The sequence below is a fragment of the Prorops nasuta genome, unplaced genomic scaffold (genome assembly GCF_024137725.1).
Source record: "Prorops nasuta isolate Cenicafe-Biocafe unplaced genomic scaffold, Cenicafe_Pnas_1.2 PNAS00018, whole genome shotgun sequence".
Lineage (NCBI taxonomy): Eukaryota > Metazoa > Arthropoda > Insecta > Hymenoptera > Bethylidae > Prorops > Prorops nasuta.
The window spans coordinates 859,970-877,689 of record NW_027116815.1 but is presented as its reverse complement, the minus strand read 5'-3'; the positions used below and the strand labels follow the sequence as shown (position 1 = coordinate 877,689).

Genomic DNA, 17,720 nt, shown 5'->3' with positions numbered 1-17,720 from the left:
TTATCTGAAATGACTAATTTGATACTCATGGCTCCTACATTTAAATGTTTGAAAACTATCAGTGGTGAGCCGATAATTATAAAGTGAAGTGAAAATGGACACTATACTTTTTTCATTACAATCTTGAAGCATAAGACTTATATTGTTATAATCAACTTAATTTGCTTTTATAACTTAATTATTAATTTATACAGATGAGGAACTTACTTCACAAGAAAACAAGATAATTTTGTTGTACACTATTATATCTAGGAAAGTTAATTCTTTGACATGAGTTGGTTTTGTTTAAAAAAAATGATTTTGTGCTTCAAGATTGTTTAGGTCCTTTGTTTATTGCCAAGTTCAGTATAATTACTTCTAGGCATCTTTTAGCATTACCTTCTTTCCTTTTTTTTGGTAACAACATATAAGTTCCATGTTAATATTTTTCTTAATGTGACATTACTTGTCTCTGTATATATTTGTAAATATGCTCTGAAGTTTGTAACAATGATAGAAGGTTTTTTCTGTACATTTGTTTGTACTTCTTTTAAATGAAACAAAAGAGTATGTATGTATTGTGTGTGTATGTGAGAAAGGTAGGGAGAGAGGAGTGTAAAAATTGTAGGAAGTTAGATAAATTAGTTAGCTTTAGACTCCTTCGAGACTGGCAAGGAAGGAGAGGGCTGAGTTTTTACCCACATGTAAGCTATTGGCACTGCTGGCAGTGTCCATATCTGCAATGCATAGCCAATTTTTTTTAGGCATTTTCCAAAATTGACCCTCCCTCTTTTTTATTTCCATTAAATTCCATAATCACACCACTAAATGTTTTCCAAACAAGAGTTTCTCATGTATTATATGGACTCTCTTAATGGCTGATACAAAAATTATTTAAAGGATGTTTCTGGACTTTGATATAAAAGGAGAATAAAATATTTGAAGGGCATTGTTTATGCATATCACAAATTTTGAATGAAATTTTGCAATAATTGCACAGTTTAAATAGTAATTTAAACATAGTAGACATAATTCTCATGATTATACATTTTCATTACTCAAGGCCTATGTTAAAATATAATATTTAAATTAAAATATTAGCTTATATTTTTTTTGTTTTCTTTTTTAATTCTTTATAAATCAAATTATAAATACTGGACATTAAAATTATACTCTAGACTTTGTAATCATTGATATTACACAATTTATTTCAATAATTGTTTAGTCATATAACAGAGAAAAGAAACGGTATAATCAATAATGAGATTTTTGTTTATTTTCAAACATTAATCACAGAATTTTCAGCATATAAGCACCAATTCGTTGTTAAAATTAATTAATATTTTCTGATTTTGTTTTGCAAATGATGTAAAAATTTCGTATTTCATTTTAACTATTTGATTATTTATTACTCCTTGTTTGGATTTATATTTTTATTATTCGTACAAACGAATGTTGCAAACTTTTGCTACCAGCCCTCGTCTACTCCGACATTTCAATTCCTAAGAAATCCACGATGAAATCTTTGTAAGATATCCTCTGTATCATAAAAACAATAATACATTACTTTCGAGAAGCCTACAAGATAATTTTCGCATACTCATTTCTTTATCCCTCAAATTAATTAATATTAGTAAAATTAGCTACCGCTGGTAAAAAGTCGAAATTTATATTATCCTCTGAATCTTCATTTTTCCCCAAAATCAGCAACTTTAAGAATTTATGTGCTTCCTCCATACTTAATGGCTCACCTTATAAAAATTTAATTCTTTATTTTAAACAATAATTATTGATAATTTTAAATTAACAAACCATAGGTTTTATCATCCTCTGGTCCTTCTAGTCCTTTCCCAAGTACAACATTTAAGAATTGGTCCCTAGTTAATATTAGATCGTCTGGTCTAGCAGATGCTGAGGAAGATAAATTTAGAAATGCTTTTTTTAATTCTTGAAAGGAAAATCCAAAGACGGGTCGATGATTGATATACAATTTCACAAAGCTTTGAAAATTTATTTCCTCCACTAGCTGTCCAGTTCGTGCATAATTCTTGTAAGACACTTCATTAACGATATTTTCAAACTACAAAAAATGTATTGAATAATTATCAGCTGATCAGTTTTTTATTATTTATTTTTTCATTTCAGTACTTCTTGATTACTAAGGTAAACTCCGATGGCTCTCATTAAATTTGGTATTTGTTTTATTGAGACCTTATCGCAAATATTTCTAATGGTCATATTATGCTCTCTTTCTAGAATTTGTCCGAAATAGAAGAAATCTCTTATCTCTTTCATCAGCCAGCCTTCCTTACCACCCTCGATTAAACTGTAATAAGGCTGTAGATTTTTTCCACCCAAATGAGCAGACACATCTACCGATCTGCAATGAAAGAATATAATTATATTATTAACGTCTAATTAATATATTTATGTGATTTATTTACCTGAAATTTATTTTCCACATTAAAACAGATTGATCATTGTATCCAAGAGTAAGCAATTCCTTCTTATTGGCTGCTATGGCAATTCTTGTGATCTTTATTCCAAGTTTAAAATGATATTACACATCTTAAACAAATAATTTTTCACTTTAAAACATAACTCAAACCTCTCTTGGATGACCGATTATTCCCAAAATTTTAAAAGGGTTTCCATCCAGGGGCAATAGTTGTAATCCTATTTCTTTTTTAGTGGCAAAGATCATATAAGCTTTTGCTGGATTCTCATGTGGCAAAATCTGCAAAAAATTAGTTTCAACAATCTTGCTGATCCCTGGTTTATATTGTCACCTGAAAATGCTGAACTGGAAAGCCAAAAGTTGGTCCCAAAAACGTACCACGAGTCATTTTGACAATGTCGTTGACAAGCTTAAATTTATACTAAAAGAAAGTATTATAAATAATTCAGAATGCAATATTAAACGTACGAGTCACGGTACGTGAGATACACGTGCGGCATGTAGAGCCGTGGAGTGGATGCACTGCATGTGGAGGAAACCGCAGTGCTCCGCTTCAAACGACGCGCCAAAAATCTCTTGACGCGGAAAAATGTGCACGCAGCGCGTAAATTCACGTGCAGTGTATCCGCACCTTACAATATTAATAAAAAAATACTTGAGAATTTGAGTGAATTAGAAAAGTTTCCACTCCAAATTGAGGATACCACCCGAAGCAAAGTGGAACGCAATCGTGTTCAATTTTTTCCGTTTGTTGAATTTTTAGTCCAGGATCAGGATAAGGGCCACTGAAATTATTTTCGTAAACCACTGCATTTTTAATCAACTCTTTCATTCATTTAATCGAACCTGTTTCTTAAGTCATATTCAATCAAATCCTTATCTTCTCCTACAGAAAATAATCTACAGGTTTCATTGGCCTCAGAAATTGGATCCCCAAATAAAATTCCTTTAATTGGTTTCCCATGAGAGTGTATTTTACCAAGGAAACTCCACATGCACTCGTCATCGCTACAATTTCTTTTAAAAACTGCTACAGTCATCTCATCATCCTAAAAATTAACAAAGAATCAAAAACACTATAAAAATAATAAAAATAAAGTTCTTACTGCATATGCCATATACTTTGATTTCTTATCAAAGTCAATGAATAAAATAGAAACTCTGGAGTGTTTATAAGGAAATTTATCTAAAGGCTCCAAAGTTATTGGATAGAGTATCCAAAGTACTCCATTTTCCATACCACAAGCCAAAATCTCTCCTAAACAGTTAATTAAACAATTACCTCATGCTAGAATAAGGTTTTACATTATTAATCGTTAAATTAATTAACCAGAAGGTGAAAATTTCAAAGCAGTGACAGCTTTCAAGCTCTCGTGGCTCTCCGGAGAAGTAACGAAATTCAGACGTTTATTTAGAGGATGATCTTCTAGGACTTGTTTATAATCTTTGAAGGCTGGAGTTGATTTGGACAATATCAATTCGTGTTTCTTCAAATTGAACAATGAAAGAAATCCGTCGTTGTTCCCTGTGACCATGAAATCACTGGAAAATTATTAAACAAAATTAATATATGTTGCATTAAAAATTATAAGCAATAATTAATTTACTTTTCTGGGTGAGCATCTAAGCTTTTAATGGGAGAACTTTTATTGCTCCAAATAAAGTGGTATTTTAGTTTTTTCATATCCATATAAGCCATCAGGCCATCAGAAGTACCTTTAAAAAATAAAAAAATAAGATACTCCATTCTTGTAATACTACCTTTTTTCACTAACTGATTATAAAATTTTTCATGATAAAGGCATTGCTCTGGGAGGTTGCATCGGCAGGAAAGAAATCGCAGTTTTCGAAGTTTTTACTATTTACATAAACTTTAAGAGCAGGTTTGGTGTTCCCCTTGACATTTTTATCAAAGCAATTGACACCAACATTATCTATATCAAAGCTAATTGTGATAATTGAGCCTAATTTGGAATGTTCACACCAGCAGAGTAGCTTTAAATCTTTGTCATAAAACGTTATTACACCACGAGTATTTCCTGTGACTATAACACTGTAAATTAAAAACAGAATTACTTTAACCCAAAAAAACATTTATTCTATTACCTCTCATAATTTGTAATAATAGTTATACTGCATTTCTGGAGTAAGATTGTTTTGATCAATTTCCTTTCAGGATTCTTTTCTATATCAGTATTATTATAATCCCAAACTAGAACGTGTCCTTAAAAGAATATAAATATTTAAGGAATAAATAAATTTACACCTAATTATTTAACTTTAATAATCAATAGCATACCACTATCTGTTGCAGTCACAGCTTTTGTGGTTTTGGCAATATAACAAGAGCTATTAAAAGTTCCAAATGATGTTTTTATAAATGGATAATAATGTAGTAATACTCCATCATTCTAAACAAAATGAACTTTTAAGTTATGCTCCTTAAGGCAAAAACAATAGATGAACAAACCCATGAAAAAAATATGACACTACTCTCGGTTGTTAATACAAATTCGTCGGCAGACTCTCCATTGAAATCAATTTTTTTGATTCTTGTTCGCGGATTTTTATTCAACTCGATCGTAGCTACAAATTGCTTTACGTTATTCAAATGATAAAGATAATGACTAAATTAATAACCATCTGGTTTGTCTCTCCCGTACGTCCACAGCCAGAAATTAACATTTTGATATTTTTCATTGCCAACGCTAACAACATATTTCCCATCAGGACTGATTTTTGCAGCTGTCACCTCATTTTTTCCATGGGGATTAAATATGGAACAAACTGGTACCCTAAAAATAATTTACAAAATTAATTAGAGAAATAAAAAACGTGACTTTTAAAAATATAAAACAAAGTTCATTTCATCAAGACCATACCTATTTTCAGTATCCCATATTACAATGACGCAATCATCTTCAAAATCAGCTGTGAGCATCCATTTCCCATCATTAGTTGCTGATAAAGTCCGAACTGCATTTTGCTACCAATAAACAAAATTAACTTATTGCTTAAAATTAAAATTAAGATAGTACGTCCGAGATAGATTCAGACCGTACTAGTTAGACATATTTAAAATTTAAAATAAACAAAATCCTACTTTGTAATTTTATTAATAATGATGAAATATCAATTAATAGATGGAACACAATGTAGAAAAATAGTTTGCACTTTTGTATTTGCATTTAATTACATTTTATTAACTATCATCTTTTACTTACATTTTTAACTTGATTTTTCTTTTAAGAAATCTTTAATTCTCTTTTGATTTTAATCTTCGATATGTCATATTGATTGTGAAAACATACCCTACAAATTCATCAAACTCAATCTTCAATTTGTCTACAGAAACAGTAATAATATCATACTTTCTCAAATCATTAAGCATCTTTTTATTAATAATAGATATCCATGCATACTAATCATTATTTTCAAAAATCGATTTGGTGAATTTGTAGGGCATGTTTTCACAATCAATATGACATATTGAAGATTAAAATCAAAAGAGAAATATAGATTTCTTAAGAGAAAAACCAAATTAAAAATATAAGTAAAAGATGATAGTTAATAAAATGGCATTAGATGCAAATATAAAAGTACAAACTTTTCCTCTATATTGTATTCCACCTATTATTTGATATTTCATCATTATAAATTAAATTATAAAGCAGAATTTTGTTTATTTCAAATTTAAAATGTCTGACTAGTACAGTCTGAATCTACCGGACATACTACCTTAATACACTATTTGGATTAACTTACATGGCCTTGGAGTGGTAGCATTTCATTTTTACTATAATTATATAGCATTACAGTATGTGAACAGACAAATGCAACGACTATTTGGTTATTTCTTGTAAGATTCAGCAGAAGTACTTGAGGGTTAAATCCAAAAGACCATTTCAAAACCTATTATCAATTGAAGTAATGAGCAGATTTTGCCACACACGCGCGCGCGTACAAACGCATACACAAATAACATAGATTATAAATTCTTACAAAAGGACAAGCTTTAGGTTCAATTTTTCTTGACTCTTTCCAGTTATCTTTCTCAAATTCGCAGGTGGAACTATCATTAGAAGTCGATGAAGCCGAAGAACTCATTTTAATAGAAATTCTCTCAATCACGAAAACGATTATAATACAGGCATAATCCTGAAGTTACTCTTACTAGATGTTATCTTGTTTTTTATTTCTGTAAACAATAAGGTTAAAAGTTGATAATAAAATTAGGGAAAAGGTAATAATAACAAATCTCTCTTATCCCAATCCTTTTATTATCTGGATAAGAAATATTTATGAAAACATAATTCTCTGCAAAAATAATGTCTATCAATGTTTACTATGCAATGCTCTAAACATAGACAAAAAATCGTTCAAAGCATCTTATCGAATTCCAGTGTAGAAAATACTGTGGTAAAATAAAGTCCTCGCTGTGTGAAAGACTTCCTTGATTTCTTTCATAAGGCTCGCACGAGAGGGCCATAACGAAATTTATATAATTCATCGCGAGTTATATTATAAGTAAAAGCGCTCTTGCGTATAATTTAAGAGTTTACTGGGGCCTTTTAGCTGCAACAGCTTTGTGGTGTTGGATCCATTCCTGAACGTTTCGTAATGAATACACGAGTGAATTCTTCGGCAGTCGTTGGATGAATACCCACTGTCGACTTTAGCAAGGGGAATGTTAAATTACACCTAAAAATATTTGATATTAATAAATTGAATAGGTTTTTTCTAATTAAAAGAAAAAGTATAACAATAAATATTTAACTTACTTCATGGCAGCAGAAAATCCTTGGATAACCTCGCCAGCGTTAGGTCCAATGAAATGCATGCCCAAAACTTTTTGATCTCCATGTCTGAGTGAAACAACTTTCACGTAACAGTGACTTACATTTTTCTGAGGCACAAAAAACTCGGTGGGTTTGTAATAAGCATGGTAAACCTCGATGCCCTCTTCTCCATAAAGTACCGCAGCTGCTTCCTCGCTAAGACCGACACATCCGTACTCTAAAGGACTGAAAACAGTCGTTGCAACGTTTCTATAGTCCATTGTATCTGTAGCATTTGCGTAAAGCCTTTTAGCCAACAATTTTCCTGCATGAATCGCCACTGGAGTCAATTCTGGACGTTCCTATACACAAAAGTGCTGCATTTTAAAACTGACGGCGGTAATTACTTCAAAATAGAATTTTAATGTTAAAAAATTTACATGTAGAATATCACCAACAGCATAAATATTTGGTACATTAGTTTGTTCGTTCATTGCTTCGATTTTGCTTGTTTCCGGATGAATCTGTAATCCGGCATTTTCAGGTTTTAATTCTTTCGTCAAAGGTTTACGACCAATTGCAAAAAGAACCGTCTTGTAAAGATCCTGATGAATTTCTCCATCCTGAAATAATATTAATATTAATATTTTATTCATCATTCTTATTAGTAATAAAAAAAATTTACTTTGTCCACCCAATCAACAAGAAGCTGGCCATCTTCTTGTTTTACAATTTGTTTAGGTTTTGCCCTATAAATAAATTTTACACCACGTTGCTGCATCTCCTCTGCAACAATGTCTGCCATTTGCTGATCAAATCCTCTCAAAATTATAGAACGTACCATGACAGTTGTATCATAGCCTAAACCATTCAAGAATCCTGCACACTCTAGTCCAATATCTACTCATCATTAAGATAAATAATATTTTGAACATGTTTATTATTTGTTTTTGAGATTTCTGTAAAAAGAAGGATACATCCAGCACCAACAATCAGAGTTTTTCCTGGTGCATGAGGTAAACTGAAAATATCATCACTGGATATACCATATTCCACTGCTCCAGGGATATCTGGATATTTGGGTCTGCCACCAACAGCTACTATGATATTATTTGCAGTTAGAACTTTCTCTTCTCCATTCTTCATGATTCCACAGACAGTATGTGCATCCATAAAATATCCCAGGGCATTAATATAATCAATTCTTCTAAAGAAATGAAAGATGTTTTATATTATAGAATTTTTTAATTTATTCCTTTAAAAAATGAATTTACTTATTCCTAAGCTCCACTCTGGTAACCCAATTAACAGATTTAACATGGTTTTGAACTGCAGTTGTCAGAGCCTCCCAGTCATTCTTTATGGTGCTTGGATCTGGTAATTGCCAACCAAAGAATGTAGCCTCCTAAAAATGGTATAGACCATGAGAATAAATTAAACAAAGCATAAACATTTGGGAAACCAAAATCTTACATGAATTGCTTCACCTAGCAAGGCTGCCTGGTGCATTAATTTCTTTGGTATGCATCCAACATTCACACAAGTACCTCCTAGGCCCCATTTAGTTCCTCGAGGGGATGGTGTAACAAAATCTAAAACAGCAACCTTAGCACCAAGCTCTACTGCTTCTTTGGCTGCTGCCAGCCCTCCAGAACCTCCACCAAGCACCAATAGATCATACATATATTTTTGATCAGCTACAAAAATAAAACATAAGCTTTTAAATTTCACTTAAAGTTGAGTAGTACAAAAATTTAAAAATTCCAAATTAAGATGACATAGTAGTTAAGAAAAAATTTCCATACATTATGAATAATTAAAAAATAATTTAAATAATATTAAGAAAAAAAAATTCAACAAACATGATAGGCATTCATTAGCATTGGCTATATACTTGTTAAAAATTCTACAGTAATCTGCAGCGGTTTGATAAAAGCACAAAAGTATGAGTGAGCTTATAACTGCTATGAACCTTGGATAAAAATCGATCATGGCTACAAATTATAGGTTATGTTAGAATGAAAAGTAACAAATCATGAAATATTATGACATTTTGAAATTGATACTTTTAAATCAAGAAAAGGAGTCAAATTAAAACTTAGTAAAGAAATTATTTAAATAAGAAAAATTGGAACAAAAATGATGTCCGGAGAGTGAATGAATATGATAGAATCAGATTGAAATTTAAATGACTCAGACCTAACCTCGATCAAATCTTATCTGTAAAAAACTGAGTTTAGGTTAGGTCATATGTTTACGTAATATGAAAAATATTAAAAGTAAAAATATTGAAAGGAAAACATTGAAATAACTATGCAATGGAAGAAACTGGAGCTTCACTTACTACAGAGGCAAGCCATGGCGGTTCTTCCAAAAAAAATTATCCCTCCCCGAGAGGGGAATTCACGAAATTTCGAATGAACAAGCCGGAATGACGCGAACCTCGCGAGAAACGCAATTGTCGCCATGTTATCAGCGGTGACGTCACCGAGGAAAGTCAAATCACCGAAAATGAGGTCGATACTTGTGACCGGAAGTAACCGTGGTCTCGGTTTAGGATTGATAAGGCACTTGACCAAACGTCCGGGAACCGCGAAAATTTTCGCAACCTGCCGTAACGCAGCCAAAGCTGAAGTAAGTGAATCTCCGGACAGTGTTTACCGTTAATCCCTGTCTGTCCATCGCCATTTTTACTTAACCTAAAACCGGTGAACTAACAAATCATTTAAAAGCTCTAATTTTATCTCTTAGTTTCTTCAATATGAACTGTTTAAACTATTTTTCCATTTTTAGGTTAGATCATTATCTATTTTCTCCTACATTTTCAGAAAGACGAATTATTTTTTTAAAACTTACGATTGAGTGGAGCCATTTTAATTTTATCGGTAAAGGAAATTGACCTTGGAGTTCTCAAGTTAAATTTAAGAGTCTTGTAATTTTGTCTACTTTAAAGCACTTATTAAACTTGTAGTTTTGAAATAGCTTGATGTCACACAGATGAAAATCCAAGAGGGACTGATTTCAGATTGTTCGGGAGTGTTTTTCTTGTTTCTTTTTAGATATTTCACTGCCATCTGTGAGAACCAATTGAAACGATGTTTTCCCCACCACTTATGTCTACCTTATTGCAATCGGGTCGACTTGGGGAATGACTCATGCAATTCCATCATTTCTATTCCTTCCCAACCGATGTTCTCAATGCTAGATCCATCAGATCTACTAATGAGTTATGCAAGAACGCAATTATCTGTAGTAATCTCTAGTGATCACGATTTGATTGGTCGATTACAATATGTTTAATTCCCACTCAAAACTTTTTTTCCATCAAAAAAACTGAGAAGAATAAGAAGAGCTTTGTAAAATATTCATATTCTTCCCTTATTTATTTATCGAATGACTTCTTTTCTTTCCTAGGAATTGCAGGAAATCGCGGAAAAATCTGGAAAAGTACACATTATCGAAATAGGTAATGATAATGATTTTTAATCAGACTATTATTCTTCTTCCATTAATTTAAAATAAAATATTATGTAGAAGAAACGATATGTACAAATACTTTTTTAAATCAATAACATTTAATAAACGATTTCAAAAAATGATTATTACGATTCCGACTGGTATCTCATCCTTGAAATTTCAAGGTCTTACCAAGTTTGTTTGTCACAGAGTCAGTATGTACCACATTGAGTTCTCCTTTCACTTGTGATTTTATAATATCCTTTTCATGTTCACTGCTATCCGGAGCAACCGAATTTTCTCCGCAAATGAAACACCAAGAGAGAGATCTCCTTTTTCTTCTTACGTTCTCCGTCACTTCTCTAATCATTCGCGGAAAAGTAGATGAGGAATCAGAATTAAAGCCATAGACTTCCTTAATGAAAGCGAGAATTGTTTGGAATGTAAAAAAACAGTCACTTCCTCAAAGAGTCTGATCCGCAACTATAAGAATTGTTGTGGTCGATATATCGACCAACCCACCCCTGACAAATAATATTTATTACACGAGGTAGAACTAGAAATTATTTTTGTACGCAACAAGTTCTTATCCACAAATTTCTTACCCAGCAAAAATGTTGGAATATTTTTTAATGTTGCATCATTCCTTATTTTAAGTACCTTATAATAAGTGCGTTAACATGATACAGTTATTGCAGTTTTGTATTTGCTAAAATATAATAATTTTTTTAGACCTTCTCGATAGCAAAAACTATAAAATTATAGTTGATAAAGTCGAACGTGAAGTTGGTGACAAAGGTCTCAATGTGCTTTTCAACAATGCTGGAGTTTCCAGTAAGTTTACTCGACTCGGAATCGTTAAAGAGTCACAGATCATTGAAGCGTTCCAGATTAATACCGTAGCTCCGATTCTTCTTACAAAAGTAAACTTTCTCTTGAAGATGAATCGAATGATCTATACTTTCTGTTTCTATCGAATTATTTTTATTTGAAGGCTTTATTGCCATTGCTGAAGAAAGCAGCCAAATACTCGCAATTAAATGGACTGAGTATAGAAAAAGCAGCTGTGATAAATATGACATCAGTACTTGGCAGTATTACTGAGAATGAAACCGGTGGATTTTATCCCTATAGGTGCAGCAAGGTATTAGAAATTCTAAAACACAAAATAATTTTCATTTAGGAAGCTCATACATAAGAAAATAATAAAGTTTTAGTAGATAGGTTTCTTAAAATTTATTTAACCTTGCAGGCTGCTCTAAATGCTGCTACCAAATCAATGAGTTTGGACTTGAAACCTGATCACATCTTGGTTACTTGCATTCATCCTGGTTGGGTAAAGACTGACTTGGGAGGAAGCAATGCACCTATGGATGTTAATAGCAGCGTAACTGCCATTTTGAATACCCTGGAATCGCTATCGGAAAAACATAATGGATGTTTCCTCCAATACGATGGGCAATTCTTACCTTGGTAGTTGGGAATATAAAAAAAGTTTATATCTTCTTTAGGAATTTTTTGTAACTGTTAAGATTAAATTTTTACAAAAAAGTTTTCATAGTTTTTGGAAATTTGTTATTTCATATTAAAAGCTTGGTTTGTACATGCCATGGTGCTATGATGACAACGAGGAATGCATTTTACACTAAACCTTCATTTGACAAATTTGTAATTGAAAACTGTACATAATTTCATTGTGAATAATTGACTTAAAATTATAATTGATATATCTCACTGGCTTGAGTAAAGTATCATAAGTCAAATAAATATACTTACATCGTAGGTATTAAAATTATAAAATTGAATTTGGCATTCATATTGTTTAATTTTACTCTTAAACAAAATCATAGATCTTTACCAATAATGACTTTCCTTCACAAATGTACAATCCATGTGTGAAATTTAAAATTTATCTTCTTTTCTTTTAAAACATATAGAGACATCTTGTTGGGTTGATTGCACATTTGAATAAAATTGCAGTTGTCAGTTACTATTGGTTTTTCTCTCCCTTCAGAGTCTGATGTTTCATATAAAAAAATAAACTCTACTGAACATAATTTTAATATCTGTGGTATCAATTTTTCAAATATATTGATTCAATATATGGAAATTCAAGTTGGATTAAACACAGAAATAGTCTTTTTTAGCAATCCCACTCCTAGGAATTGTGGATCAGTATACAGTAGAAAAATCAGATGTAATAAAAATTTTCAAGCCTAAACCTTTGTTCTATATTCCTCGATGAGAGAGATTCAATCAGTCTTTAATCTCTTTGGAGTTGGTTCGCTATTTTGAGAATTAGAATCTTCTGAGAAGCCCAAGTGAGCTGAAAAGTCTGTCAGCCCTTGAGAATCACTAACTGTTGAAAAACCTGAACATTAAACAATCCTTAATAAATATATATAATTTCTATAAAGACATCTATTATATAAAATAATTAAATTTACAAGTATTGGAATCTTCAGTGAGGCCAAAATTAGAATTAGAAGAGTCTATACCAGACTTCCTAGGCAACCCATTCTCTTTATCAGCTCCAATTTTTTTCTTTTTCTAGAAAATTATTATAAACCACTAATTAATTATTTATAAATCAAGAAACAGTAGTTTAATCTGTAAATCCATTGAAATGCTAACATACTTGATCCAAGGCAGATATTGGAACCCACTTGTAAATTTTCATTGTTGTCTCACCAATTGTAACCCATTTCTTTTCCCTGAAAAAAAAAACCAGTAGGATAGTTTATAAGTCTATGTCAAAAGGTACCGATATTTTTTCATGGTTTGTAACTCACCAATGGCGAACTTTGTCAACAACTTGCATGACTCGTTTAATGTCATCTTTAGCGCGACTTCTGGTCTCAGCTCGTACGGATCGTGACATCATTATACAATTTTAACTACTAAATTTGTTGCTAATTTCTCTTTGAAGGAAAAACTACCGAAAAATAGAAAGACCACCGGGACATTCGTGAAAAGTTAGGTTAGAATATTGATGATCAGAAATGTTGTTTGATTTCCACGAGATTTGGAATATTCGGTTAAAGGCAATGCTTTTCCAAAAACGTTACCCCTACAAAAACATTATAAACCGGAAGTAAAAAAAAATAAATCACCATTTCATTCAAAAATAAGACCGAATACGTTATTCGATTGGACCGAAAGGATTTCTACGATATTATTTGTTGAAATTCAAGTTTTATTTTTGGTCCTCTGGTAAATTCGACAAGACCATTGGTTGGATACATTTTCTTAATGTATTATTGGTCGACATGGTATCATTGCTAAAATCAAACTAGAGACGAATAAATAAATTATACTATTGCAACAATTGATTTAAATTACGTTTTTTATCGATTAAAAAAATGGAAATCAAAAAATGGATTTAATGTTATATCTGGGTTGATTTTAGGGTTCGTTAAGGTTAGGTTGTAGTTGTCTGGGGAAATGTGGTATATCCGCTGATCTCTGGCAGGGCAGCGCAGATTAGATTCAGTTCGTCGCCATTAACGCGACGATTCAGAATCAACAAGGGCCGGAGGGAAGTAAATAAAAAATTATCGTTGGCTGGATAAGGGAGGCCACCCTCTCCCTAAGCCAATATCTTCACTTTTTTAGTGATTTTGTCATTCCAATAAATCTCTAGCATCGACGGTCGGTCTACGGCTTATCGAGGCTTAAATTCCAACTTTGATTCGTTCGAAACATGGCTTATTAAAGATGAAGGGCCTGCAAGAAAACGTTTCTCCATACGGAGATTTTATCTCTAATCAAGAAAGAAAATCATACTACGATCATGGACAAAAACAAAAAATTTACCCCTTTCTCCTCAAAGGGGACCTCTACTGACTCTAAAAAGTTTCAAGGTATGACGCATTATCACATTTTCTAGAGATAACTGTCACACAACGATTTGTTTCTTCCAATTGTCTTTTCAGATGTCGCTAACAATAAACAGCTCCCAAAGAACTCTCGTAGGCGAGAATCGGTGGGTACCCTCCCCAAAAATGAACAACAAAGAAAATTTAATGCGCAGAAGTCAAAAACTTTTGGTAAGAGACCAAAACCTAAAGGACAATATTATGGCAGTGCAAAGGAGGATACCAAGGTTCGGTTTTAATCAGATTTCTGATAAGAAACACTGTTATTAATAGCAATTTCCAATATTACATCAAATTGATTTATAGGTAGTAACTCATGAGAAAGCTGAGCTTGGCTCAGTAATGGTTCCAGGAAGTAAAAAGCAGAATTTGAATCATCTGCTGAATTTTCATTATGAGTCACGTGATGCTCGAAGAACTTTTGGTACATGGAGTTATTCTAGGAATCACTATGGTAATACTCGTAACAGCAACAGATGGCTTTCACCAGTCGAAGTGCATAAATACAATAAAGAAGAGTTTTTACAAGCTAGCTGTCAATTTGTTGTAACTGCCAATGGGGATTATTCTCTTTATTTAAAAGATCCTGATATATTAGTTGATTGGAAATTGATAGAACAGATAGTAAGAACAAGATAAATTGTTAAATCATAGTACGAATATTGAATAGATTTCTAACAAAAAAATAATCTTTTATGTAGAAAGTTTATAACTCGGAAAGTCTCTATTGTCCAATCTGTTTATACCCACCAGTTGCAGCAAAAATGACTCGATGTGGCCATGTTTATTGCTGGCATTGTATTCTCCATTATTTGGCTCTTGCTGATGAGGGTAAACGCATTTGTCCTATCTGTGCCATTAACATTGATAAATCCAGCTTGAAGAGGTAAACAAATTTGTTACATACTTATTAATAATATAGTCTTCTTGATTGAGCACAATAGAAATCTTTTTCAGTGTTGTAGAAATCAAACAAACAGCTTTGAACGTTGGAGATACTGTAGTTATGCGCCTGATGCGTCGTGAGAAAGGTTCTCTGCTGATTACCCCAGTTTTAGAAGAGGAAACCCCAATACCGAAAAACTTCCTTTCGGTCACGGATAACGAAGCCCACCTGGTTTTCTCAAAACTTTTGATTGCGAATGTTCAGTATGTTCTGGATATTATTGAAAGCGAAAGAGTTCAACTGAATCTGGAGATGATTGATAATCCTGATTCGCTAGAGAATTGTTTTATCGGCGAGGCATTGACAGAGTTAACTAAACGCGAGGAGGAACTGTTAAAAATGGCAAAGAGGCTAGAAAATGAAGAGGATATAAGTAAATTAAGGAAGCAAAAAGAATTGGTAGATTTAACAAAGGGCTATGATAATAAAGGCAATAATTCTGAGCTTGTTGGACATAAAAAGTTAGGTATGGGTAGTCATGATGCTAAAAAGCATGTTGAGTTTCCAAAACAGAAAAATTTGATACAAACTGATCACGAAATTAAAATGGATGATGCTGATACAACTTTCGGTGTAGAAAGTATGGAGGAAAAAAACAAAATTATTCTTGATGTAGAAAAGGCTGAATATATTACAGAGAGTAATAGTAGCTTGGAAGGTGACAATGCTGAAGAGAAAAATTTAATTAATTTTTCTAATTTAGAGATTACCAATTTACCTTCAGAAGATTGTTTTAAAGTTCCTGAGCAAAATGAGGGAAATACTTCAAAATTTACTTACTTCTACCAAGGTATTTTTATTGATTAAATCACTGAGATTAAATAATATAATTAATTAATTTTTAGCTGAAGATGGACAACATTTATACTTGCATAGAATAAACGTGGACATGTTGAAAATGCAATACGGTAGTCTCGAAAATTCTCCACGAGTATTGATTGGAAAAATATTAGAGAAAGAAGTAACAGTTATTCATGAAACTATGAGAAATAATTTGAGATATCTTAGACATTTACCACTTGTATGCGATTTTAATTGGGCAGAAATCGAATTAAAACCTCCCACTATATCCTATGAAGTTTTGCAATCTTTCCAAGGTAAATAAACAAACAACTAGAATAAAAAGAATAAATTAAAAATATCTATAAAATACATACCAATTTTTTAGAAGAGCTAAAAAAAAGACAGCGAAAGAGAAATTCGAGTGAACGAGAAGAAAGAAAAAGAGAGAGGAAAATCACTGAAGAAGAGAACAAGAAAATGGGTATATATCCAGCTGCGAATGTAGACATAGAATCCCATCAACATTTCCCTGAGTGGCAAGTGGGATCAGTGTTTAACGAGTAAGTTTGCATTGAAAAAATGATTACAGGTATAAAATAAAATAGTGAACAGAATGATTATTTGATTAACAATAATTTAGGGATGGTAACTTTTATTCCGAGTCGAATGCAAGTTCGATTACAGAAGGCAGCCCATCGTCCTCGACACTTGAAGAATTTTCGGTTTTAGTCACGGAAAAGCAGAATTCTTCTGAGCAAGTACCATCGTTCGCTGATATGTTGCGTAACAAAGAATCACTCTACAGATCAAAAAGTGTTTGGCCATCCGTCAATAGCGTACAATCTCGCTCTTCGATACCATCTGTTGAGGAAGACGAATGCACATCTGCACCTTCCTACAGCCAAAGCTTTGCTAACGCTCTTGCTTATACTCCGAACCAAATAACAATTGCTAAAACTCGTAAGAATTTATTTAATGAAATTTAAAATATACTTTGTAAGTACATAAGTTATTTATTATTTTTAGCTGAAGAAGAAGAAAGCAATAACAGTGGTGGAAAGAAGAAAAAGAAGAAGCCTACTTTACTCTTCTCTACCGGAATGGCACGAACATCTTAATTAAAATTTAATTTTAGTGCCCTATGAAAACAATAAGATTTTTTTTAATTATAAGGGCTCGTTTAGTTTAAATCCTGCTTTTCTTTTATTAATCCACGATTTTAGACAAGCACGTATGTATCAATACTGAAAAGCTTGAATAGTGAAAGATTATCAGCAACTGTTCTACTTTACTTTATTATTTAACGTATTGCAATAAATTTTCTGTGAACAAAGAACAATTCTAATTTTATCTGAATCCAGTATCAATTTTATCCAATGAAATGTAACTTATGTTGTACGTTCTTCCATATTGAATTCAACTGCTTTTAAAATGCAATCTTC

General features: G+C 32.1%; 5 protein-coding genes across 9 annotated transcripts; 2 read left to right on the top strand and 3 right to left on the bottom strand.

Annotated features, from left to right (window-relative positions):
• Positions 1–1,384: 1,384 nt before the first annotated feature.
• On the bottom strand, positions 1,385–6,343 carry LOC136780195 (cilia- and flagella-associated protein 251-like). Its single transcript, XM_066738391.1, has 19 exons — positions 6,203–6,343; positions 5,320–5,423; positions 5,078–5,232; positions 4,908–5,023; positions 4,737–4,848; positions 4,544–4,661; positions 4,213–4,490; positions 4,045–4,153; positions 3,768–3,979; positions 3,544–3,695; positions 3,284–3,486; positions 3,093–3,222; positions 2,769–2,858; positions 2,588–2,716; positions 2,424–2,515; positions 2,128–2,359; positions 1,792–2,059; positions 1,627–1,730; positions 1,385–1,518 (listed from the first exon to the last, which is right to left on the bottom strand). The coding sequence occupies exons 1-19, from the start codon at positions 6,248–6,250 to the stop codon at positions 1,462–1,464; spliced, it is 2,709 nt and encodes a 902-aa protein (XP_066594488.1). The 5' UTR covers positions 6,251–6,343; the 3' UTR covers positions 1,385–1,461.
• A 355-nt stretch (positions 6,344–6,698) lies between these two features.
• On the bottom strand, positions 6,699–11,525 carry Trxr1 (Thioredoxin reductase 1). Of its 5 annotated transcripts, none has more exons than XM_066738422.1 (9): positions 11,277–11,525; positions 10,864–11,195; positions 8,689–8,912; positions 8,490–8,620; positions 8,193–8,419; positions 7,901–8,115; positions 7,656–7,838; positions 7,219–7,577; positions 6,699–7,138 (listed from the first exon to the last, which is right to left on the bottom strand). In XM_066738422.1, the coding sequence occupies exons 2-9, from the start codon at positions 11,039–11,041 to the stop codon at positions 7,009–7,011; spliced, it is 1,647 nt and encodes a 548-aa protein (XP_066594519.1). In that variant the 5' UTR covers positions 11,042–11,195; positions 11,277–11,525; the 3' UTR covers positions 6,699–7,008. The 5 variants fall into 5 exon arrangements, with proteins under 5 accessions (XP_066594519.1, XP_066594518.1, XP_066594522.1 ...); XM_066738421.1 differs by having other exon boundaries at positions 8,193–8,422; positions 11,277–11,522; XM_066738425.1 differs by lacking the exons at positions 10,864–11,195; positions 11,277–11,525 and adding an exon at positions 10,072–10,654 and having other exon boundaries at positions 8,193–8,422.
• sni (SDR family oxidoreductase sniffer) lies at positions 9,566–12,151 on the top strand. Its single transcript, XM_066738449.1, has 5 exons — positions 9,566–9,849; positions 10,630–10,681; positions 11,404–11,594; positions 11,666–11,815; positions 11,924–12,151. Exons 1-5 carry the CDS (start codon positions 9,682–9,684, stop codon positions 12,146–12,148), a joined length of 786 nt encoding a protein of 261 aa, XP_066594546.1. The 5' UTR covers positions 9,566–9,681; the 3' UTR covers positions 12,149–12,151.
• Positions 12,152–12,173: 22 nt separating this feature from the next.
• On the bottom strand, positions 12,174–13,816 carry BCL7-like (chromatin remodeling complex subunit BCL7B-like protein). The gene is made up of 4 exons (XM_066738459.1): positions 13,464–13,816; positions 13,310–13,385; positions 13,119–13,221; positions 12,174–13,042 (listed from the first exon to the last, which is right to left on the bottom strand). Exons 1-4 carry the CDS (start codon positions 13,553–13,555, stop codon positions 12,924–12,926), a joined length of 390 nt encoding a protein of 129 aa, XP_066594556.1. The 5' UTR covers positions 13,556–13,816; the 3' UTR covers positions 12,174–12,923.
• Positions 13,817–14,153: 337 nt separating this feature from the next.
• On the top strand, positions 14,154–17,617 carry LOC136780196 (E3 ubiquitin-protein ligase RNF10). Its single transcript, XM_066738392.1, has 9 exons — positions 14,154–14,534; positions 14,607–14,776; positions 14,856–15,173; positions 15,251–15,435; positions 15,507–16,285; positions 16,341–16,592; positions 16,664–16,838; positions 16,919–17,238; positions 17,305–17,617. The coding sequence occupies exons 1-9, from the start codon at positions 14,465–14,467 to the stop codon at positions 17,394–17,396; spliced, it is 2,361 nt and encodes a 786-aa protein (XP_066594489.1). The 5' UTR covers positions 14,154–14,464; the 3' UTR covers positions 17,397–17,617.
• The last annotated feature ends 103 nt before the right edge of the window (positions 17,618–17,720 follow it).